The 25,984-nt window shown below is 40.7% G+C and overlaps 2 protein-coding genes across 7 annotated transcripts in view; one reads left to right on the forward strand and one right to left on the reverse strand.

Moving 5' to 3' along the window:
• Positions 1-1,587, forward strand: part of LOC115653323 (alanine--glyoxylate aminotransferase 2, mitochondrial-like) — a 32,823-nt gene extending 31,236 nt beyond the window's left edge. For all 5 annotated transcript variants that reach the window (XM_030566456.1, XM_030566453.1, XM_030566455.1 and 2 more), the window contains one exon: positions 22-1,587. In XM_030566456.1, the coding sequence (XP_030422316.1) occupies positions 22-132 (111 nt within the window). In that variant the 3' untranslated portion in view covers positions 133-1,587. The remainder of the gene's footprint in view (positions 1-21) is intronic.
• LOC115653324 (dnaJ homolog subfamily C member 21-like) lies at positions 1,443-20,428 on the reverse strand. 2 transcript variants are annotated; one of them, XM_030566457.1, is made up of 13 exons: positions 20,260-20,426; positions 18,748-18,841; positions 17,942-18,065; positions 16,996-17,118; positions 13,042-13,346; positions 10,675-10,829; positions 10,181-10,268; positions 9,730-9,888; positions 8,945-8,984; positions 7,231-7,415; positions 5,092-5,198; positions 3,213-3,288; positions 1,847-1,934 (listed from the first exon to the last, which is right to left on the reverse strand). In XM_030566457.1, the coding sequence occupies exons 1-12, from the start codon at positions 20,354-20,356 to the stop codon at positions 3,233-3,235; spliced, it is 1,533 nt and encodes a 510-aa protein (XP_030422317.1). In that variant the 5' UTR covers positions 20,357-20,426; the 3' UTR covers positions 1,847-1,934; positions 3,213-3,232. The 2 variants fall into 2 exon arrangements, with proteins under 2 accessions (XP_030422318.1, XP_030422317.1); XM_030566458.1 differs by lacking the exon at positions 5,092-5,198 and having other exon boundaries at positions 1,443-1,934; positions 20,260-20,428.
• Positions 20,429-25,984: the final 5,556 nt, after the last annotated feature.

A 25,984-nucleotide genomic window follows, 5' to 3' on the forward strand; every position in this document is an offset into this window, starting at 1 on the left:
TTCCTTCTTTTCTCTCCTCAGACATTTAGAGTTAAACCTCCCATGTGCATTACTAAACAAGATGCAGCCTTTGCAGCGGAAGTATTTCATGCTGCACTAATGAGACATTTGGAAAGAACCGTTGCAAGTTGACTCTGAACAATGTTTCTCCTCACCCTCCAAGCTCTAAAATCTTGTTATAACTACAGCCGGCAAGGAATTTATAGTATGAAGATAAGATTGATCTAATTTTCCTAAATAGGTAACTTAAAAATTTAAATGTGAAAAGTTATCTTGACTCAGCTTGCTATACCTACAAGAAATCAGTCTTATTGTAATGGTGTGTTAAGAAAACAATACCTATTGTTAACACAAATCAAACATGATTTTTTAAAATTAGGTAGTGCCTTCTACCTAGGCTTCCTGCATGTCAGACCAGCAAGTGAGACTGGCTGGTGTACTCAGGCTGGCACTACATGAAAGGGCATCTGAATACTACTGCCATTACAATTGTATCATATCTGGGATAGTTCTTCCTTTCTTTATGCCTGGTTGTCTTGCTCTTAACTGAAATTCTGGATGCTGTTTCTACAGCAATAGAGGGAGTGCTCTGTGTAATCTTGCTCCAGTGACATTTGCTTAGTAGCTAGTGCACTTCCTAACCAAGACTGGAGACAGCAGCACACAACAAACAATACTTCACTCCTGAAAAACACTTGAGTGGAAAACTAGGCTATTATTACACTCATAATAGGGGCAGGAGTGAAATTCCTCCAGAGCAAAGGGGCTGCTGAAAGCTCTTCAAGCAGGGGCTCAGTGAAGGAAAGTTGTATGTGGAGGATGGATTTTGTTTAATAGTTATAGAGGAAGATATTTAAAAAAATAAATAAATAAGAAGGGTTTACTCATTCAGCCGTGGGTTCTAATCCAGTCACCTGCCCACCCTCAAAAGTGATCTTTTCTCCTTTGACTGGTAGCAGCTCTCCCTCTTCACTCAGTACCATCCCAGGCTGCTGACACAAGGTGCTGTGCTCCCCTCCTGTCATCAGTAGAAAGCTCATGGATGTTAGATCATCTTTTTTCCCTGTTCAGGGTAAAGACATGATTAAACAATTCAGCTGTAAAGTATAAATTACAACTAATTGTCAATTCAGTTTACAAATGTGAGTTAATTTCTTGGTCCAATAAAAGGTATCACACACTGCCCTTGTGTATTTTATTCTTTACAGGTTGGCTGCTTATGCAAAGATTAGGGATAGATTAACCCTTATCTTACAACTAGTTTTATACTTGTGGGGCCTTAATTTGCATCATACCCTAGATAGGAACTAGGGTCCCATAGGGAACCCTAGAGAAACTTCAAGTCTAAAGTTTTTGTTATGTGGTCTACCATGGACAGATGGTCAGAGACAGACACCTATCCATCCCAATTCATATTAGATGACCTCTGTAAAATAAAAAGAACATGTTAAAATAATTTATTATTTTCTCCCCCTGTACACTTTTCATACAAGTCCCACTGGGTATGGATGACAACCAGCTTTAAGAATGTGTGTTATTTTTTTCAAGATTTTAAAGCCCCTGAAATGGCAAGATGAAATTCCGTTGTTGGTAAAAAATTAAACAAATTTTTGCACAAGATAAAAACGTTTTGCCACGCAAACTGCCGCAGACCCAAGAACTGCTTCCCAATTTAATTTTGATTGTAGGATTCCTGTCCGTTGGTTTTGAGTGTTTTCTTCAGAAATGCATCCAAAACCAAAAAAGTTTAAAACAATCGAGATGTCCTATCTGTTTTTACGTTTCTCTTTTTTGCTTCTGCTATTCCCAGCACCATTTGCAGCTGGTGCCTGCATTGCTTTTGCATGGCCTGTAGCCTTTAAGTGTTCAAACAGTTTATTCCGAGACTGAAATTCACAATTGCAGGTTATACAGTGGATAGGAATATCTTCATTCTGGTAGGAGAAAAAAATACAATGCTTCATGTTAGTAGATACTATGGAAACAATATAAAACTATTTTATTGTTTTACTGGCCAAGGATGAGTGCATATTAAACAGTTACCATTTATTTTTAACAAACAGCTAGCCTCCGAAATGGATAATAAGCACGAATGATTCATTCAGGAAAATGTGAACATCAACTCTTTTTGAACATTTGAAAAATGTCCTATGGCAAATAAGCTCCATTCAGTACTTATTAAGTGCCAAATAGGCTCCTAAATGAACTACGGATCTGCAAGAAACACCAAGATTTGAAACTGTGTCCCCGAAAGCACAACAACTATGCATATTAGTTTTTTCTTGGGCTCTCATCTTTTAAAGCAAATTTCAAACTTCTTATATTTCCCAGTTTTTTCTTGTTAAATATTTTCATACTAGCAGAAAAGATTAATATGTTTGTTTAAAGTCGAGTGACTGTAGGCATTTCAGAAAATTAACATGTGAAGGAATAGGACTGATGGCACTTTTTTTTTTTAAACCATGAACATGTATATCTAACTCTCCTTGTCTGTAAATTTCTATTATTAAGGACAGAAAATGTTTTGGGTAGATGATGATTAGCAGCAGTTACCAAGTTAAATCTAATCCTTCCAGATCTACTTACAAATTTTTTAAAAATCCAAATCTACGTCCACCAGCGTGTGTACAATAATAAATTAATATATAGAACGGAGTTGTCACTATATTTGTACGTTGCATAACACAATGGGGCTCTAACCTGGCTGAGGCCTCTAGGTGCTACTGAAACAGTTTCATAGTAATGGCCTATGTTGTTTAAGGAGATAGCCAGGCCATTATTTTTAAACTAAATTGTATTTGTACCTAACACAGCTAACTAGACTGGAAGTCCCCACTGCTCTAGGCACCATACAAACATATTGTGATAACAGCTCATTTTTTCCACATAGAGAGGCCCAAAGACAGATTTAAGTTTAGATGGATCTAGAAGTTCAAGATCGATGTCTGTAGAAGACGATCCTAGATTAAGATGAAATATTTAGCTTTGAAGATAAACGGTTTTCCTCCTAAGAAAATAATTTCCATTTTCTTAGATTTTGGTAAACATGCATAAACAGGAAGAGTCTTATGGACAAATACATGAAAAACACAGGCAAAAGCAGCTTTTGAGAACAGGAAAAGAGTGTCAGGAGCTGGAAAACTACCAGACCAAAAGTTGTTTGTTTTTAGGACATTAAACTGTTTACCAGCCATTGAGAATCTGTAGTTTACCTTATCTTGAAGCTCTGAAGTTACCTTAACAGATTTTTTTGTATCCTTGGTTCTCTTTCCTTTAGTCTTAGGGATGCTGAAAATACAAGAATGTTTAAGATTTCAGATTACTTGTCATCACGCTGAACCAAGTTTTTCCTATGAACACATTCAGCAGAACTGATAGTTTTAAATTACTAAAGCTTTTACATCTCATGGTCCACTGACTTCAGTGGGTACTGGACTTGGACCTAAATGGGCTGATATTTAAACTTTTTAATGTTTTGCACAAACTAGCGTTTAACCCACTTTCCTAAATTCAGTTTTTTGGTCACCATTAATTTCTGCTTAATAAATAACCTTGTGTGTGTGATTCACTACTCGGACGATTCCCTTTCATCCTGTGTTGTTACTCTAACGGAAGTCACATATCAGAGGGGCAGCTGTGTTAGTCTTGATCTGTAAAAGCAGCAAACAGTCCTGTGGCACCTTATAGACTAACAGACATATTGGAGCATGAGCTTTCATGGGTGAATACCCACTTCGTCGGATGCATCTAATGGAAGTGACTGCTATAGTTAAAAGTGCACACTGTTCTCCATTCTAACCCATTTCAGAGCACTGTAATGTTCTGAAACTTGCCTGCAGGACTGAAATATATATTCCAGGCTTGGAATTTGTCCAAAAGTGAATTTTATTGTATTCATAGGCACAAGGTCTGAGCAAAATTGGTTCAACTATTTGAGAACAAGTGAGGGAAACAAAATGAACTTTAGATTTCTTTTAATGTTAACAGATTTGTAATCAGCTAGAGCTGGGCATTAGAGCTGGAAGTAGCCTGCTCAGAGGAGACATGCCTTTGTGTGTGTTTTGGTTTGGGCCAAATGTGAGCTTTCATAAAAAAAGTGCATGCACAGGGCCTTACAGGTTTGCTGGGAAAGGGCGCACTATACAAGTGACTATACATAACTTTGCTGTGTACTGAAAATGTAAGGAAGATGAAGAAGCAGTTGTCTCATTCTCTTCACTTCCTTGAAGCTGGAGAGTAAAGGAGGTAAGGATTCCACAATGCTTAGTGAATAACTAAGGCTATATTTTAGTCATGGGTATTTTTAGTAAAAAGTCATGGACAGATCACAGGCAGTAAACAAAAATTCACAGTCTGTGACCTGCTGAGGACTTACACTATATATCCCTGACTAAAACTTGGGCTGGGGGGCTGCAGGTGCTATGGGGCGAGTAGTCGAGGCGAAGGGGGGGGGGGAAGGAGGTGGCAGTGGCCAAGGACCCCCATTGGCATTGATGGGGGGGGAGAGCAGGTAGTGGCGCATAGCCCAGGACCCCTGCTGGTGCTGGAGAGGGTTGGCAAGGCTGGCAGGCTCCCTATGTCCTTACAGCTATGAGGGGGAAGTGAAGGCCAGGGGACTCTGCATGCTGCCCCTGCCACGAGCGCTGGCTCTGCAGCTCCCAATGGCTGCAGTTCCCAGCCAATGGGAGCTGTGGGGGCGGCACCTATGGGCAGGGTCATCTAACAGAGCCCCCTGGCCCCTCTGCCTAGGAGCTGCAGAGACATGCTGGTTGCTTCCAGGGAGGCCCCCAAGGTAAACACCACCCCACACCCCAATCCTCTACCCCAGCCCTGAGACCCCTCCTACACCCAAACTGCCCCAGCCACAGCTGGCCCAGGAGTTGCTTGATCTGCTCAGGCAGCCCTGGAGCCAGCCACAGTGGCCGCTGCAAAAGTCACAGAATCCATGACAGACACACAGCCTTATGCATAACTTTCAACATAACTTTACAGGAATGTCTTCCTGCTGCTAAACTGTTTGCATAAAGTTTTCCATAAGCGTTTGCACATCACAATACTCAGACATGAGAACTGGCAAAAGTGGTGCTTAACTGTGCAGTATCTTGAACATAGTGTCACTTTTCACAGTGGAAGGAGGTAAATAGCAGATCCCCAAAGCTCTGTACTGACCAGTGCTGTTCAACATATTAATAAATGATCTGGAAAAGGGGCGAATAGTGAGATGGCAAAGTTTGCAGATGATACAAAATTACTCAAGATAGTTACGTTCAAATCTGAATGCAAAGTTTTACAAAGGGTCCTCACTAAACTCAGTGATAAAACAGCAGATTAAATTAAGCATCGATAAATGCAAAGGAATGCACATTGGAAAACAATCCCAACTATACATACAAAATGATGGGGTCTAAATTAGCTGTTACCACTCAAAAGAAATCTTGAAATCAGCATGGAAAGTTCTCTGAAGACATCTGCTCAATGTGCAGCGACAGTCAAAAAAGCTAGTGAATGTTAGGAATTGTTAAGAAACAGATCGATATAGAAATATATAAAGCCAATATTTTCACATGTTCAATACTGTGTGCAGTTGTGGTCGCCCCATCTCAAAAAAGATGCATTAGAACTGGAAAAAGTAAAGAAAAGGGCAACAAAAATTATTAGGGATATGAACAGCTTCCATATGAGGACAGATTAAGAAGACTGGGACTGTTCAGCTTGGAAAAAGGGATGAGTAAGGGGGGATATGACAGTCTACAAAATCATGAATAGTATGGAGAAAGTGAATAAGGAGGTCTTATTTACTCCTTCACATAAGAACTTCGGGTCACCCAATGATATTAATAGGCAGAAGGCTTAAAACAAACAAAAGGAAGTACTTCTTCACATGCATCAGTCAACCAGTGAATCTTGTTGCCAGCAGATGTTGTGAAGGCCAAAAGTATAACTGGATTAAAAAAAAAGAACTAGATAAATTCCTGGAGAATAGGTCCATCAATGGTTATTAGCCAAGATGGTCAAGGATGAACTCTGGGTATCCCTAAGCCTCTGACTGTCCGAAGCTGGTACTGGACAACTGGGGATGGATAACAGTAATTGCCCTATTCCGTTGATTCCCTCTGAAGTAACTGGCACTGGCCGGTCTAACCCAGTATGGCCATTCTTATATTAAACAGTTACTACTGATGGAATATTTCACTTAAGTTGAAATGCATAATGTATGATTTGTACATTTTTTCCACTCGGCTTGTTTTTTAAACATTTAAAATCTTTGTTCCACTTGCTCCAGCCAAAAACTAAGCCTGTAAACAAAGTTCTAATTTTACAAAAATGAGTATGTTAGTATAAACAAGACTGCTGCCTATACCCAATTGCAGTGGTTCTCAACCATGGGGGTATGCAGAGGTCTTTCAGGGATACATCAAGTCACCTAGATATTTGCCTAGTTTTACCACAGGCTACATAAAAAGCACTAGCAAAGTCAGTACAAACTAAAATTACATACAGACAATGACTTATTTATCCTCTATATACTATACACTGAAATGTAAGTACAATATTTATATTTCAATCTATTTATTTTATAATCACATGGTAAAAATGAGAAAGTAAGCAATTTTTCAGTAAACTGTGTGCTGTGACGCTCTTGTATTTTTATAGCTGATTTTGTAAGCAAGTAGTTTTTAAGTAAGGTGAAACTTGGGGTATGTAAGATAAATCAGATTACTGAAAGGGGTAGAGTAGTCTGGAAAGGCTGAGAACTACTGCCCTATTGTGGTGACTTTTTGGATAACTACGAAGAATCTCTTTATAATTAATGCCCAGAACCACTCATCAAGTTGCTACACAGTTAACAGAATGAGGTTTTTAAAGGCACAAACATGAGTTAAGTGCCTAAGTCCCATTTGTGCCCCTGCTAGTTTCCCCTGTAAGACATCATAAAATTCAGTTGTTAACTTATTTACAAGATTAGCATATTTGCTAACAGGATGGTTTGTTTGGATACTGGTTGTTTATTAAATGGGGGGTATTTATTTGCAATCTAAAGCCACTGCCAATTTAGGAACCAATTCTAACTTATACCAGTTTTACTCTGACATAACTCAATTTCAGTGGAGTAGCTTTCAGTTTACACTGGTGAGAAAAAATTCAGGCCTTTAAAACATGGACTATTAAACTAAAGAATGCAACAAAGTAAGCCATATGTTACGAGTCATCACAAAGTGATGTTGTTACCTTTTTGCTTCACTTTTTGGTTCATTAACTTCATCTACAGTTTTTGCAGCACTTGTCTTTTCAGAAGCAGTATTTCTTTGGCTAACATTTTCCAGTTCTTCTGTTATGCTGTCCTCCTGGTCTGCTTCTTTTTGTTCAACTGTAGCATCATCTGTAGTTTTGTTGTTGAAAGAGTCTTCATACGTCTATCCAAAAGGGGGAAAAAAAAAGTATTTATTACTCCAGGATAATTAGTTGGCAACTGTGTATACAATAATTGCAGATTTAACAATTAAACAATTTGCCTCAATGAAAATCTAGCTTGCCTATTTTTACACTGATGTTTTGTGAGAGACACAGTGAGGTGAAGAGAACTGAAGTTTTGGCTGTAGCATTTTGAGAAAGAATCAGCCTGTGCTGAAGAGAAGAGAGCCATAAGAGTCTTTATCGAAGATCTAAGACTCACAGCTCAGATTTTGCAAGAACCCATAGCACACAGCCATTAAGGCATAAAGAAGGGAGGATGGAATGATCTATACATCGAAACAGCAAACAATTTTTTTTGTAATTTTGTATTTGATTCTATGAGGTCCACTATTAAAGTTGCCCAACAATTCCCATTAAAAGACCTTGTTTTCAATTGCTTATAACTGCCAAACACTTAAGCATTTGGGCTGAAATTTTCCATTCCAGGTGTTCGCCTCTGGAAAATTTCCGCCAAAACAATACAACTGTTACCCAGATTGACAAGGGTCAAGGAGAACTGAGGCAACTAGATAATGGATTTTCTCAACCTAAGCAACACTGAAAGGGTAACAATTAGAATTGTGTTGGGTGGAAGTGGGGTGCTGGGAGACAAGAGAAGGAGAATCAGTACACTAGTAACTTTAGTAAACTCAGACAAAAATAGCTTACCAAGACTGCAAGTAAACTAAAGCTACAAGAGAACATCACTAATTTGCATGGATGTGGAAAGGCTCAGTACAGATTATTGAATTTTGTGGATTACTGAGTGCTGTTGGCAAGGTTAGTGCACAGTATTGTGCTTCTTCTGGGGCCAGTGGATTAGCTGCAAACCACCTCTGACTATACCTCTAGCATTCAAAACTGCCTCTCTCAATCTTAAACAAAAATAGAAGATTATCTATTGGACAACAGTTGGCCATATTGTCAGAGCTGAGTGATGGTTTTCTGAGCAACACGCACAGAACAGTTTCCTGAATGGAAGCCAGCAACCTGTTCTAGCTGAGAGAAAAGATGGTCCGGTAGTTAGGGCATTAGACTAGGATTTACAAGATTTGAATTCAGTTCCCTGCACTTCCACAGATTTACTGTGTAACCCTGGGCAAGCCACTTGGAAAACCGCAGCACAGAGAGGCTGTCAAATGGGGCTAATAGCACTGCCCTAGCTCACAGGGGTGTTGTGAGGGTAAATGCACCAAAGATTGTGAAGTGCTCTGATACTACAATAATGGGGGTTACACAAGTACCTGTGTTAAAACAGATAATGGAGTCAGAGTGTCTTTGAAAACAATGGACTTACTGAGAAATACACCACTCGATTACATATTATAAATTTAGCAGCTTTTTCCAGTCTCTAGAATTCTTAATTCCTTCAATTTCTGACGCTACTGGAAAGCTAGGTCAGAAGACCACAGAAAGAGCTAACCAAGTCTTACATAGCTTCCTTAGATTTTCAATAGAGCCACAGAAAGAGATTGTGTAAACTCCATACCGTCATCGTTTTATGTTTCTTTTTCTTCTTCTTGGAGAGTCTGTAAAGGTAAAAATGTATTCAACTCTTCACTCTTAAATTGCCAATATTGTATTTTAGAAAGGTTAAATAATAATTCTATGCTACATTTTAAGTGATAATAGTTCTGATCTCACTTGTATCACAAATGCAACAGGAAGTCATGGCTAGAGAAAAACAACACTGTCAGACTCCTGAAGTGAAAACAGTTAGCTGTTTTGTGCACGGTTTATGGTATTTAGTGTTGTCTCTGTAGATTGCTTGCTCAAACTGAATCTGAAAACCCTGATCCTTAATGACTAGATATTCAGGAACCAGCTCAATCATAAGCATAATACAGCTTTAAAAAATATGCTGCATCTTGCATAAACTAGCTTCCAATTAACTGAAGCAAACAAGGTTTTCTAGGCTAGTCTCAGTGCCTGACAATGCTGTACCTATACAACAAATATTCGGCCTGTAACAAGGTCTCCCGTTTTAAAATATTAAAATCTTTGCTTTGGCATGTACTTTCTATAAAGCCAGCAAATAAGTAGTAGGAGACCATTATCCTACAATAGTCCATTCCACTGATATCATTAAAAAATCTACTTTTTTGTGTTGGGACACTGATGCAAAGAGATATTTTAACAACTTGTGCAGTACAATTAAATGAGTCCTGATGTGATCACACGTCTATCCCAGGGCTCTTTTTCAAAAGACCACTATTATGTAGCCTAACTATAACAAATGCTACAGTAAGTGTAAACAATCTATTTTTAAGATACTTCTGTTTGGGTGTTTCTTCCATTTCTTCATCTTCTCTGGTATTCACTTCATTTTTGTCATCTGTAGATACAGAAAATTCCTTCTCCTCCTCCTCCAGCTGTTGCCGTAACAGCGCTACCATCTCTCGATGCTTCTTTGACTTTTCATGGTTCTTCATTCTATGAGGAGCAGTAGATAATTTCTATACTATGAATCATGAGCAATTGTTACTCTAAGCAAATTTTATTTCATCTACATATAAAGGTCTCTGATCAATGACAATGGTTAATTCCTTTCAGTGTTCACAATAGGAAATTCTAACACCAAAAAACCTACTTGAATGAAAAGGGTTGAGCCTTTCAAAGCCACCTAGGGCATGTAGATGCCCAAATACCATTACAGTGGATTAACTTTAATGGGTATTGGATGTCCAGATAACCTAGGTGAGTCTGAAAGAAACAAAAAACTTACGCTTTCTCGGTCTTTAAGGATTTGTCACAAGCAGGGCAGTACAAGTCATCATAAAATTCAACACCTTCAGCTTCATCACTCAGTTTATCTGAAAAGCAAAGGGGAAGGAAATTGGCTGAGCGATTCTTAGGAGATATGAGTAATTAAAGAGACAGCATGCTTTCAACAATGCCCATTCAAGCCCTTTAGGATTACTGAAGTGTGCAGAGTGCTAAGACCTCTCTCCCTAAATAACCTGTTCCTTCCCCGCACAACCACAAACAAGCATCCATTACTAACATGAAGATAAGTGTTCGAAAGGAGAACAAAACATTATGAGACTAAACTTTTTTCTTAATTAGCTCAATTGAAGTGAGTGGTGTATGTCAGCAGGGAATCTGGACTTAAGCCTCGAGGATTTGAATGCAGCTATATTGTTACGTACATACAAATATGGAGCAACTGCAAGGTCTTTTATAGCTATCAAAATCAAAAATACATTAACAGACCCTTACCATCTATTCCTTCTCTTGGCTCCAGTTCCTCTCTTTCCTCTTCATCATCAGATCCATCTCCAAATTCCTTTTCATACTGTGCTTCCATCTGCTGCAATTCTCTCTCTAAATCAGACATAGCTATCCAGCTCTGCTCTTTATATTGCTCACCAAGCCTTTAAGCAGAATACAACAACTTTTTATATTTCAGAGAATTCAGTGGTAACAGTGCTTTATTTATTTGGTCATGTTCACGTATTTAAAAAGAAGAAAACGACTGAGCTGTCTTGTCTCAACCAAATCCAACACACCAGTAACTAGTTTCTTTGCAGGGACTGGGAAACAGAACAGATAGGTTGTGAGTGTCTGATTTATATAACTACTGTACAATTACTCCTCAACAGTTGTACTTCAGCTATTCAGATCTTCGCTCCAATTGCCTTCTGCACTCAATTTTCAAGCTCTTTCCCTGCAGCAAAACGATCACTTGGGCTTCATTACCTTCAGTGGAAAAAAAAAAATCCACTCTACTAAAAACAGCCAGAAACAATGAAAGTGGGCCTATGCATTTGCTGGAAAGAAGAATGGTTAAATATTTAAGCTTCTTTCCCTGCCTCTTTCCAGACGGACAAGGCTTTTATGACAGGAATATATTTTGTGTTTACAGTGAGAGAACCCCAGTGCCCTGCTCCTAATTCACTCTTGAAATATAAACAAAATATATTGCACTTAGCCCAGGGAGAGTATTTCTTTTGGACCTGAGAGGAGTGAAAGACAAACGTGATGAGAAAGTGGGGAAAGAAGGGCAAAAAGACGTGTTCCCCCTCCCCAAGTTTACCTTTTAACAGTCTGAGTTTAACAGCTTGTCATTTTATGCAAGTTTGTTCTTTTCATTTAAAATGAAAATCAAAAATTTTAGTTAATGTGCAGATATTCTGAGTTGATAGGAATTATCATGGGCTAATAAACTCCTCACCTTCAGAGGTATATGATTATTACCAATGAGAAGCACCTTTCCTCTCAAGTTAATCAACCTTTAATCAGTCCTGTGCATTGTTTCCTCAGCAAAAATTTATCATGTTCTAAAGTGTTCCCAAAGTTTAAGAAATAACATAAAACAACACTACCAAGCAGTTGGGCAAATGTAGCTTTTAAATGGTCTTAAAGTATAGACCCACGCAAAGCACACTGAATTCTAGACTAGATTACTGAAAAGGTACAAGTTACACAGCCAAGGTCCAAAACTAAGGAAATGGTTGTAAATATTAATCAAACAGATGAAAAAAAGGCCTTTAATCACCAATGCTATTAGAGATTGTCACAAAGTTCCTCCTCTACCTTGGTGGGTCCTGCACTTATTGGCAGATTTGCTTGCCTCACAGATTCACCCTGTGGGTCGGGAAACAGCGCAGAGACCTTCCCCTCTGGTAGAAGCCACAGTCCAGGTCAATTCTTCCTGTGTTTGATCAGGAGTTGGGAGGTCTGGGAAGAACCCAGGCCCGCCCTCTACTCCGAGTTTCAGCCCAGGGCCCTGTGGACTGCAGCTATCTAGAGTGCCTCCTGGTACAGTTGCGTGACAGCTACAACTCCCTGGGCTACTTCCCCATGGCTTCCTCCCAACACCTTCTTTATCCTCACCACCAGACCTTCCTCCTGATGCCTGATAACACTTGTACTTCTCAGTCCTCCAGCAGTATGCCTACTCACTCTCAGCTTCTTGCATGCCTCTTGCTCCCAGTTCCTCACACACACTTCCTCTCCTCTGGCTCCCTCTGGCCTGACTGGAGTGAGCCCTTTTATAGCATCAGAGGGGCCTTAATTAGAGTCAGGTGCTTAACTGCCTCACCTGACTCTTTGCAGGTTAACTGGACTCAGGTGTTCTCATTACCCTGGAGCAGCCCCTGCTCTGGTCACTCAGGGAACAGAAAACTGCTTATCCAGTGGCCAGTATATCTCCCTTCTACTACTCTGCTGTTCTCAACTGGCCTGGGTCTATCACAGGATAGAAAATGTCCCTCAACTGCGATACTCTGTGATAAAGGAACTCCCACCCCCTCCCACTCCACTTATACTCAGCATACTTCTGCCAACCTGCTACCACCTTTGTTTTGTGGATTATCTGGCACTGAAGACTTTGGCAACAATAAAATACTGATTATTAAAACTTATTTCATATTTCTTTACTACCCACAAGGTGTTGGGTACAAGGAGGATTGTTTCTGCCATGAGCAACTCAGACTACAGATCTCAGACTTAAGGACAAAAGTTCACAATGCCGACGTTTACTCTTTAAAACAATGCAAGCTGCAGGTGGTAAAAATATGACCCAATATGAATCTCCTATGATTATTTCTCAGTTCCAAAATGCTTCCTTCAATATTTACATACTTAGCTTGTTTGAGTTTTTGCTGTCTCCGGAGCTCCTCTGCTTTCCTAGCTTTTTCTGCATTCTGTTCTTCTATGAGTTTTCTGTGTGCCTGTACCCTCTTATCTCTTTTACGAATAAAAGCCACTAGCTGACGAACCAGTTCATTCCTCTCCTTTCTTGCTTTGTCTCTAGTTTTCTTGTTCTCTTTCTCCATAGCTCGTTTCTCCCAACGGTTTGATGCCTGCCGTGTGTCATATTCCTCTTTCCAAGCAAAGTTCTTTTGAGTACAGAAACTCTGCCAGTAAGCATAAAAAGGATGGACTACCTGTTGAAAAAGAATTGGAAAAAGTTGTAAGACATCATACTGAAAAAAGCTACCAAAGATTATTTAGATGTTCAGATATACAAACTCCAAAGCCAGAAGGGACCCTTACAATCATCTCGTTTGACTTCCTGTATACTCAACTCATAGAATTTTTTCCAGGAGCTGGATTAAAGCATGTCTTTTAGACGGATATCTAATCTCATTTTAAAGACTCCAAGTGGTGCTGAATCCATCACCTCTCAGGGTAAACTGTTCCATTGTTCAATTGCCCTCACTGGTAGAAAATTGCATCTAAGTTCAAGATTGAATTTGCTTAACTTGAACTTCCAGCCACTGGATCTTGTTATGCCTATTGAAAAGCCACCACTAATCACATATCTTTTCTGTGTGTAAATACCTACATATAGTGATCAAGTCACCTCTCACCTTCTCTTCAATAAGCCAAACAGCTTGAGTTCCTTAAGCTTCACATCATGAGGCTCCCCCACCCTTTTCTCCAAACGCTGGGTCATTTTTGTGGTTCTCTTTTGAACTCTCTCTGGTATTTACACATTCTTGAAACACAGACACCAACACTGGACATAGCATCCTAGTACCGACCTTACCACCACTACTGTGTAGAAAAGCAAGATTACTTCCTTATTTCTGCATAATACAGTATTCCCTTTTTATAAGGATCACACTAGCCCTTTTAGCCTCAGCATTTCTGAGTGACTGCTGCCCAAGATGGTTTCCCCTCTGTTGGCGTAAACTGCACTCTTGTTCCCTGGTGTGTTATCTTGCATTTAGCTGTATTAAAAGGTATTTTGTTTGATTGTGACCATTTAACCGGGTGATTCAGATGACATCATAACAGTCATCAATCCTCATCACTACTTATTACCTGACCAATCTGTGTCATCTGCAAATGTAACCAGCAAAGATTTAACATCTAAATTGTTGATAAAAATATTGAATAGCACTGGACCAAGATCCTTGAGGGACTCTGCTAGAAAACTGCATCACTCATTGAGGTCTCCCCACTAACAACTACATCTTGAGATCTATCAATAAGCCAACTTTTAATCCATCTAATGTATGCTGTTAGTTCCATATGCAAGTTTTTAAAAACAAGATGTCATGTGGTTGTAAACCCAATGCCTTGTAGAAATTCAAGATATTTCTTACTATGTGGAAAAAGATTTAGAATTTTACTGAAGCCAAGTTCCAAGTTCACACTAAGTTAATTAATAAAAGCTGCCATTGGTCTGTGGCATCAGTAAGGGGATAGGTCTTTGGCCCAACGAGATAAGATGGTAGTGGAAACCACTCTTCTCTGTTACAATATTAACCAGTTAAGCAACATCTAGGTTTTCCTGTCAAGATACTGCTGGCAACTCCCACTGTAACAACTGCCATTAAAAAAGTCTTTTTAGCCATTTATTAAGGAGATACAAAAAACCCCACAGTTTATGCATTTGAAATAAAAATTACTAAGCCGTTTATTATGGCAATATCCCATATTCCTGTTGCCTCTATAGAGTCATTTATAGGAAAAAGCCCCACTTGACAGTCTTAGATGATATTCACTGTCCTTTCTGGAGGTAGCAAGAAGAGGTTAGTTTAAATGGTTTTGAATTGTTGCTGCTGCTTTTGGAAGACCAATGCTGTTTCCTCCTTTAAGACAAAAGACGCACATGGAGAGAGAAAGAATAGCAAATTAAAAAATATATAGCTTGTCTCTGGTGCTGATTTTCTCTTGCAACCTTGCTGGTGGAGAAACACAGACCTAGTACATGGTCTTATTAGCCACTCTGAGACCTACCAAACTCATACCAGCTTTGGGCTGCTTAAGACATTGCTATTAGGTGGCCTCTCCAGCCACAGGTTCACAGAAGTGTTGAGAAAGGTGCAGTATTGGTCAGCTAAGTCCAACACTCAGAAAACAGAAGGTAGAGAGAGATAGGAAAGAGGAAAAATAACGTGGAGGAGGACAGTGACAGAGGAAGGGGGTGACAACAGGAACTCAAGGTTCGCACTCCAGGTTCACACCAGCTTTAACCAAGGCTGCTGAAAGCAGCATATCATCTCATTCCATCTTTCTGGCCCAGTCTGGTCAGAATACCTTCCATGATCAGGATGATGAAGACCCAACAATGTCATGGTGGATCTCAAGGTCTCAGCAAATGGTGGCATTGTCAGTCAAGGTTAAAAATTGTTTGCTTTAATCCATGGCTCCCACAGCTTCCACTTAGTGACCCCAGATAAAGAAGGTGAAAAATGGTGTATCAATCTCATTCCATGAAAAGATTTTGGTGAGTCACCCACAAACATTTCCTCCCATTTCTACAATTTTTAGCTCATTATGCCAATCCATCACTTTACTTGCAGCCTTGAAGGCCCCTTATCAGTCTAGTTTGTAACATGCTATTTGCTCCAACTTTTACAGACTTTCATAAACAATTTTCTCTAATAGTCTGTGTTAGGACTTTGATTATCTTGGGCAATTTAGAGTACATGTCTCAACAGGATAGAAGGTACATTAATATACACATAGTGAAAACAGTGTTACTGCAAATCAGGGACAAAATATTCCAGTGAAATGTGTTTTCATTCTAGTTTTCATCTGATATGTACTAATTACTCACAACTGATTAAAAGAATAATATAATATAATTTAAATGTTAGGAGGAAGTATTACGAAGAGGTAAGCACAGGAAGGAACAGACTAGAATATGGATTTAGTGATACTCTTTAAGTGCTTACACAGGGAGCTGATTGCCAGCTTACTGGTTGAAGGCAGCATAAACATGCTAGTAGGTTCTGGGAAGAATTTTACAAAAGGGAGATTTTTCAGTTGTTAGCTGACATAGCAGAATGAAAGGATCAGCCTCTAGGAGAGGAAGACAGACATGACAGAACAGCTGGGAGTATAGCTGGTATCACGGAAGTATAAAGCAGGGGCACCACCATGAAAAGCCTTAGATGGCTGGAGAGATTTCAGCAGCAGTCACAATTGTTAGTTATCTACTATCTTGCGTATTTTGTGTTATGAAGTCAGCAAGTTTTACTTTTGTAATTGTGGTTTAATAAAATAGAAAAATTATATAAACACAAATACAGTCTCTTAATAAATAGTTACCACATCTTCAGGTATTCCTTGCTGTAATACATAGCATTTCAGAACACCAGCAAGGCTAGTTTCAACCAGACATCAATGATTAAATCTATCCTTTTATTTCTTAGGCCTGGTCTACACTTTAAATGTTATGGCTATAACTAAGCCAGTAATCGGTGAGATTTTTTTTAACCAACATAAATATGCCAGTATAAGGAGCTTTATACCAGTATATTCTATTTCACTTCACTGAACTGGAATAAGCTATAAGCACTTTTATACTGGAATAACTGCATCTACACTAGGGGATTTGACATTTTAACTATGTTGGTGTAGGTAAAGCGGCAAAAGGTTTAGTATACACAAGGCATTAAATAAGAGCTTTTGGTCAGGCAGGGAAGGCTTTATGTACACATTGGGCCAGATTCAACTCTCAATAACATCGATGGGAGCCTTTCCTGTGATTTCAAAGAGATGGATTAAGCCCCAATTCCCAATGATATTACAGTGTAAAAAATAGTTATTTAGACTTCCAAATGTTATGTATCTTACCTTATCATAATCACTCTGAGAGTATCCAAAAGTAGGGAATTCTTCAATATCTTCCTGAGATATATATTCCATCTCTTCCTTTGCAATATTTTCAAATACTTGACGATAGACTGCAAAGAACCCCTGAAATATATACCATTGTTACTGAGAAATTAATTGTATGCCTATACAACTAAAGAACTGAAATGATCAACTTCAGAGAAAGATCACTATTTAAATTCTACAGTAACACTTTTAAGTCAAAATAAAGACTTTGTATACTAAAATTAGGTAATAATGCCAGGCTCTAGGAGTCCTTCCAATTTTTATTTATTTATATTTATTTATTTTTAAAAAACAATCAACAAATACAAAAAAACCCATTATGACCCAGGCAGTTGTGTTGGACTAAGGCAGTAGAGAATTCCAAAGACAACAACTGCCTACCAGCAGCTCTGTTATTATAAGTTAGGGGTGTCCCAGCTCACTGCAGCTATGGCAGTATCATAGGGAGATGGGCAATCTCTCAGGCAGGCATGTTCCAAACCATTTGGGTCTTTTTAGATCAATATCAACACCTTAAACTCAACCAAAGTTAAATGGCAACAAGTCCATACCCCAGAGCACTGGCATAATACCGCTTTTTATATCCTAAAGCATTCCAACTTGTGAAACATTTCAGCATAATAGGATTGCACAGTGAAAGCGAAGTGACAGGGGAAGTATTACATGTAAAGTGTTGCTATACAGTTGTACAGCAGTATTGATTAAGGGGACATTTAAAACTGACTAAATATTCAACGCATGTTTTCCTCTCCCACTCCCTTTTTAAAGTGTACCATAAACATTTTTCCATTTATGTTCGGTAATTTTAAGAATGGTTTATCAATGCACCAATTTACTTCCATTGCTTTTTTTTTTTTTTAAAGAAGTTTTAACTTGACTCAGTAGAGAGTCAGTTCATTACCTCTTCATCATCATCATATCCAGAGTAACAGTTAACAGTGAAGTAGCGCAGCAGATCCAAACTATCATCTTGATACTCTCCATCAACCCCTCCCTTCAGCAGAGCTTCCCTGTGATTATCATACCTAGAAGAAAACAACATCAAGAACACATAACTTAAGAATCACTGAGATGAAAACCCAAGGCAGTGTGGGAGCTTCTAGTTGTTCATGGAGTACCTGTTACTTTTACTGTAATTCTTTTGGGAGAAAGTTATCTAACATGTTTGAATAAGATGTTTCTTGAGGATTCCAAAAATGTGAATTACAGGTTCTACAGATCTCTAAACACATTCTCCAGCCCCTCCCCACTTTTACGCTGGTGTATGCCATTTGTTCTTTCAGTACGTGAAAAACTGAGAATAGTGCTTCCTGAGAAAGTAGCTAAACATATGAAGCAAGCAGCTCACTGTTATCCAAGGAGGAAAAAAAGGTGCATGCAACTATAAACCTGGGACACATACTTGAGAGAGAACCAGAAGCAAAAACTATTTAACACACAACAAAATGATCCAGGAACACAATTTTTAAAAGGTGATTTCAAGTGTTCTTTGTTACAAGAATATGACTAATGTGTTCTGTAGCTGTAACCCCAGGACCTAACAGTTGTATACATCGTTACTGATGGGAGAAACCTGTAAACTGACCGTTAACCTCATAAGGAAATCACAAATGATTTCCATGTGAGTGCTACCTAAGACAGGAATGCAGAATCAAGCCCTTTGTTACATTGTCTTTCCTGCTCCACTGGCAGACAAATATTACTTACCATGCTCTTTCTTGAGGATCACTCAGTACATCATATGCCGCTTGGATTAATTTAAACTGTTCCGCTGCTTCATCAGCATTTTCTAGATTTTTGTCTGCAATAGAAGTCATTACAATTTAAACCATAAAGATCATAGCAACAGCTGGGACTCATGTCACAAAGTAATTATTTAGGAAATCAGACAAATGAAGAAAAAAGTCAATTCAGAAGGACAGCTCAAGGCCCTTATTGGATTATTGGGTACACCACAGTTTACTAAAATATGACTGCTGATCCAGCTTCATCTTTCATTAATGTTTCTCCTTCCATCGTCACTCTGCCACATTAACAGCCATATTAAGAGCAAGTCTGGAGAATTAATATTTATTTTCAGTATAACTTAAAGTGATACTGCTGCATGTAAAGAAACAATTAAAGGAACAATGTCAATTCCAATAAGAATTACAAAATAGTTTCAGATACTACACCTGTCTCTGAGTCTTCTTGCCAACTTTTGTTGTTTTTAGAATAAAGGTTTCCTGTTTAAAAAGGAAGTGTACTCTTGCCTGTCACAGGTTGCAAACAAGGGAAACTGACTCTATATAAAGTGACACTGAGCACACAAAGCAAACAGGAAAAATACAAAAGACATTTTGAAAAGTCATCCTATGTGCAGTCTGGAAGGAACTACTCCACAGGTCAGACTGGCAATGACCTTGGGGAGGTTTTCCCTTCCTCTACAGCATGAGACGCTTGCCAATATCATCTAGATGTATCTCACTTAATCAATTCCCTGCCATTGCAGAGGCCTTGGACACTGGCACACCTCAGTCCCTCTAATTCGCTGCTTGTGGTACATAATATTTTAGTCTCGGGGGGGCTGTATTGCTGCGGTTTAACTTTGGTTGCTGGGGTTGCTGTGCAGGTGCACAGTGGTGGCCCGTGATATACAGGAGATCAGACTGGATCTGGCGGCGTCGCTTCCGGCCTTAGCCTCTGACTTGTCATGTCGCTTGTACGCCCGCTAGGTACCACGCGAGGGAGACTGGCCTCTAAAGCCGAGATGAAGGGCCCCGAGAAGCCCCTGGCCCCCCTGCCCGCACACAAACTGCTGCGCTTCAAAGAGGGAGGGAAAGAGGCTGGTAGATGAGCCAGGAGAAATACCCGTGAGACGGTATCGCCCCGCCGGGCTCCCCGCCCCGAACCCACACACCTGAGCGACGCCTCAAGGGGGAGGGGGCAGTGGCAGCCTCACCGGCCCGGCCCGGCGATGGGAGCCCCGGGCTCAGCCAGTGGGACACGGGCTCTGACTCCGGCCCCGCAGAGTCCCTAGAGCCCCTCGCGGCTCCGCCCGCTGCCCACCTGCCCTCCGCATGGGCCCGCCTGGCCTGGGGGGCGGGCCGCGCAGGGCCCTCTCTGAGCCGGGAGCGCTGGCGCGGCTGTGACCCCCGATGGTGCGGGCCGGCCCGGGAAAGGGGCGGCCCAGCATGGAGGAGCGGCCACGCGCGGCGCGGGGCCCCGAGCCCGGCGTACCTGGGTGCCAGCGCAGCGCCAGTCTCCGGTACGCCCGCTTCAGCTCCTCGTCGGAGGCGTCGCGCGCCAGCCCCAGCACCTCGTAGTGACACTTCATCGCGGCGCGTGGGGCCCGAGGAGCCGGCCCAGCTCCGCGCCAGGGGCACGCCAGCCGGTCTCGCCGCCGGCAGCGCACAGGGAGGGGCCGGAAGGCGCGCACAGGCCATAAAGAGATGAGGCCTCCTCCCCCTGCCGGCCGGGGAGGCGGGGCCAGGAGAGAGCTGACCAGGGGGCGGGGCCAGATGGGCGAGGGGCGGGATGTCCCGTGGTGGGCTAGAATGTTAGGAGGGCCAAGGTTCTTGGCCGGTGGAAGTCTTGTGGTAGGGTGGAATGTTGGGGGTGAGAAAGTTCCCTGGCAGTTGGCTAACAGAGATTGAGCACTGGCCCAGCGTGACCAGCTGTCCTGATTTTATAGGGACAGGCCTGATATTTGGGCCTTTGTCTTATATAGGTGCCTTTTACACATACGCAGGCGCTGCTGGATTTTCACATTTGCTATCTGGTCACCATGGCCTGGCAGTGGGATCCTCCTGGCTGCTTTAGAAGAGGTGAGTCAATGTTCCCTGAGGTGAAGCTCACAAAGCAATCAGGTGGGACTTGTGTCTGTTTTGTAACCAGTGTTGAGCATTTTGTTTCTTTTTACATGTATTAAAATTAGCTTAAGACACTTATTGAAGTTCCTGGGCACAGACTGTTAACACACAGCATCTGTGTTAGCTGAAGGCTGGGGAAAATACTCACATTATATTAGTAAAAGGTTAAAAACAAAATGTATGGAAGTGACAAACAGCCCCAAGCTGCAGGACAGGCAACCACCTCTAATTAACTTCCTCTATGGACTGGGTGTTCCCTAATTGCCTATTGCAGGTTTGTTTTCACCTTCTTTGGGGGTAGCTGGTAATGACCTACCACTGTTAAAGATACTTGGCATTAGATAGGCTCTGTAGTCCTTTTTTAAAATAATGGTATCAGAAAACTAACAGTGCAGAGGAAGGGGTTAGCTCAATTGTCTGCCAGACAGGAGAGAGAATAAATATACTTCTGTAATAATGAGGTTTTAAGAACACCTGCTGATCCAGTATTGGGAGACAAGTTCCCACCACACTTCTAGCATCCAGCCTTTCCGGCGGTATCCATGCAACCAGCTCAGCAGTCACTCAGGCTCCAGCAGGTCATTCATCTGTATCTGCAGTGCCAGAGTTCTGTCATCCTGACATGAATCTCTGGAAGGTAGAAGTATACATATAATCAGTCTAACTATCATGTGTGCATAACCTGATTTTGAAGAGAGCAGCTGCCTTTTGGTTACTGTTGAGCAGTAGTCACAAGTAATGAGACTAACCGGAGAGGCATAATCCTCTGTTCCAACATCTGTGACCTGATCTACACTACATAAACAACTGAAACTGAACTTTGCTGCAGCTTAAGCAGGCTGAATCACAGTGTCGCTTAGTTTGTATAGATAGAGCTACACTACATCTGCAAAGATGTAGTTAATTTCTTTTGTAACAAAGTTGAGCCATAACCAAGTTTAGCAATCATTATAAAACTCTTGCAGTATAGACAAGGTCTACTTACAGCTAGGGGTTCTCATCATAATACTCTCCAGGCATTGCTGGACAGCAGCAGCCAATCAGATTGCAAATTTACTCACTTGCCTAAAGATCTGTCATGTCTTGGTTTTTGGTTGCTCAGCCCACCTCCAAACAATTTTTCCACTACTAGAACAAGCCCATCCTGTACAACCCACAATCCTGTGATTGAATTCTTTATTGGATGAAATTCTTTATTTGCACTGATTTAGCCGTCAGTGGCTAGTGCCAAGCAACCTCCATGTAATGGGACATATCCCTTTAAGAGTGGAGAGGGCCACAAGTCCCTGTTCCCAGGAACTGGATTGAACAAAGGATCAGGAAATGGCCTGGTAACAGAAGAGAGACGTGCTACCAGGGAATGAGAGGGTGTGACCAAATGCACCTATATACTACTATAATCTTTGTACAAAGTATGCTTTGTGAGGTATCATTTGAAAATGAAGAACTCACTCGTCAACAATATCATGGTGGAATCTAAATAGCAGCATTATATGTAAAGTTATGAATATAAGATGAAATTATGACTGACATAAGGCTACAAGACAAGCCTGGGGCATGGATAAACCTGTTTCTCAAAGACACAGGAAAGGCTGACGCCTCTAGTCAGGTATCATCAAAACTGATGGGCAATCACCTGTCAAGTGGCCAGAATTTGGCAAAGAAGGGTAGCTGAAACAGATCAATCTACATTTTAGCAAACAGCATGGAACCTCTTTCACCACAAGACTCCAGGCTCACAGTGGGAACTAACTTTATCTAGCAATAATCCTCAGGAAAATGCATTCCGAACGTGACTGGATTATAAAAGTGATGGGCACCACAAGGTATTCTCTCCCTATCCATCTCTTATTCTCATTTCATCAGATAAGACAAACAAAAAAAAACCCCCATAAACAGCCATATAACTTTGGGAGGGAGACTGACCTAAGCCCTGTTGTTTGGAGTATGGGGTAAAGATTTTTACCTTGACCCAAGTCTAGCTTGTTAAGTTTTAGCACCTGAGTTTTTTATTTTTCATTTGTTTCTCACTTTAATGCCTTATAAAAACGTATTAACTCCCTTAAATTCTCTCTCTCTCTCTCTCTCTCTGTAGTTAAATAAACTTGTTTTGTTCTTTAATCAAAACTAATCTGGTGTTGCATTCAAATTAAATTGTTTGGGTAACTCCATTTAAAGAAGCAAACTGTTGGATATTGTTCCTTATGGAGGAAATGGACCTAAAATATCTGATCTGTTCAAGAAAGGACTGGACAGTGCAGAACACATTTTAGAGGAAAAGTTTAGACTGGGAGTGTGTTGGGTTCACCCTGCAAGTGGTGACCAAGGCTGATGGAAACCAGTGTGACTGGAATGTGCTGGCATGTTGCAGGGTGTGACCTGAAGCTGTTTGTGAGTGGCCCAGGTTGGGAGCTATTGCAGTAAAGCACAGTGAGGCACCCCAAGTTTCAGGGCACATGGTGACACAACCCCTTACTGGACTGCATCCCGGAATGTGACAGTTGGATAGGGAGAAAGGCCAAGACACTGTTCCTTTAAGGGTGCAGGATCAAGAGCCCTGTTGTGTAGGATGGGGCCCTCCCCTCTCTTCCAGCCACTCAGAATGAGCTCCCTCGGGGAGGCTGGTATATAGACTGCATTCTGCCTCAGAAGTTCTAGAAGTTAAAATGTGGATGCAGAAGTTGAAGTGAAAAAGCTAAATTACATCAAAACTTTGTCATGGAAAATTACTTATGGATAAAAAGTTGCATGTCCAAATGTGGATTTTGATTTACTTTATAAACTTAAGGGTAAAAAAGAGACAGTTATTAAAAATGAACTGTACCACTGTACCGATGAGAAGTGGAGTTGATTGTCATATATATATGTAGATGGGTTAAAAAAACAAAACAAGAAGAATAGGGACAGCATATACCAAAATTTGGAATTAGTACATTTAAAAGAAAATCCAATTTTGTAGCTGTCATGACAGCCAAACTAGTAGACATTATACTACCACTAACTTAAATCTGGGAGATATGTCCAGCAGCAGTGGTCATTTTTCAGATTCAATCTCAGGCCTTACTTAACAGAGATTTTAAAAAGGGTGTCTCAGTATGTCAAGTGATCTAATCAATGAAACTGTATTTCTAATGACAGAATCAGTACAGATATATTAGCTTGGATCCCAGCACATACTGAAATAAGAGAATGAAATGCTAGAAAAAGCAGATAAAAAACTTGTAAGAAATGGAAACTGACAAAACTACCCTTGAGTAAACAGGAATTCAGAAGTCCAGTACAGAAAAATTAAAAGCAGAATGGCAAGAAATTTGGACTAATGAAAAAAGATTTGATTGTGCCCTTGAGTTGAGGACAACAACATACTGAAGGGCCTGTATAGGAAAAACAAAACCAGGGCTAACTATGAACTTTTGTATTATGGACTTTATATAGGGGACTCTAATGTTTGAGCCATTTGCTATTAGGAACTCAGAACTGTCTGAATCTTAATAAACCAACTCTGGATGCAGGTGCTGTTAAACACAAGAGACTGTGTGGAGTGCTTAAGGGGCCTGAATCTAGTGAAAGCAGCAAAGAATCCTGTGGCACCTTATAGACTAACAGACGTTTTGGAGCATGAGCTTTCATGGGTGAATACCCACTTCTTCAGATGCATGTGGTGGAAATTTCCAGGGGCAGGTATATATATGCTAGCAAGCAAGCTAAAGATAACGAGGTCAGTTCAATCAGGGAGGATGAGGCCCTGTTCTAGCAGTTGAGGTGTGAAAACCAAGAGAGGAGAAACTGGTTCTGTAGTTGGCAAGCCATTCACAGTCTTTGTTCAATCCTGAGCTGATGGTGTCAAATTTGCAGATGAACTGAAGCTCAGCAGTTTCTCTTTGAAGTCTGGTCCTGAAGTTTTTTTGCTGCAGGATGGCCACCTTAAAGTCTGCAATAGTGTGGCCAGGGAGGTTGAAGTGCTCTCCTACAGGTTTTTGTATATTGCCATTCCTAATGTCTGATTTGTGTCCATTTATCCTTTTCCGTAGACTGTCCAGTTTGGCAGATGTACATAGCAGAGGGGCATTGCTGGCATATGAGGGCGTATATTACATTGGTGGATGTGCAGGTGAATGAACCAGTGATGGTGTGGCTGATCTGGTTAGGTCCTGTGATGGTGTCGCTGGTGTAGATATGTGGGCAGAGTTGGCATCGAGGTTTGTTGCATGGATTGGTTCCTGAGCTAGAGTTATTATGGTGCGGTGTGCAGTTACTGGTGAGAATATGTTTCAGGTTGGCAGGTTGTCTGTGGGCAAGGACTGGCCTGAATCTAGTGAAGTGTGCTTGCAAAGCAATCTCTCTGGCCACAAGGGGGTGCTTACTAAGCAGCCACCCTTTTACAAACTACAAATGAGGAAAAACAAAATCTTGCCTATTCAGCTCCTCACTGCACTATTTAACCTTTTACTCTTCCATATTCCCTTGTTTGGTCCAGTTTCCTACCAGCGGTAGGGGTAGTTTTTTCCCTATTTCCTTCACCACAACCATTCTCCCTAATGAAAAGCTTTATGCAGAGTCAGTACAGGTACCTAGCTAAAAGAACCTGATGTATCTACTAAAAGTCTGTAACACTGCTCCTACTAGAAGGAAAAAAAAAAAACCCCACAGGTGCTGAAAGTATAAGTGTGAGATTTAATTAATTGTACTAGGAGCTGGCAATCACGGAAAAGGGCACTCCCTGGCCCCATGGGCTTAATCTACTAAAAACTAAAGTGTACACCCTCTTCCACCCCATTTCATTTTAGGTAAAGATTTACTTAACAGGCAGAGCTCATTCTTCTGTTACAGAATCTCATTTACTAGAACTGAGTTCTGGTGCATGCATTGCCTACACTCTCTTAGCTAATTGCAGGCCTGACTGCTCTTGCTAGTAATAACTTTAAAAAAAGGCCCAAGCTAAGACAATAGTTCTTCAGAGTGTTAGTTCTTTGGGAGGGCAGAGACAGTCTTTTTGTTCTGTGTTTGTACAGAACCTACCACACTAGAAATTAGAATAGAGAAGGGTGGAATATCAAGGAGCATCAGCACCCACAAAGGACAATGTTCCATTG

The sequence above is a fragment of the Gopherus evgoodei genome, chromosome 6 (genome assembly GCF_007399415.2).
Source record: "Gopherus evgoodei ecotype Sinaloan lineage chromosome 6, rGopEvg1_v1.p, whole genome shotgun sequence".
Lineage (NCBI taxonomy): Eukaryota > Metazoa > Chordata > Testudines > Testudinidae > Gopherus > Gopherus evgoodei.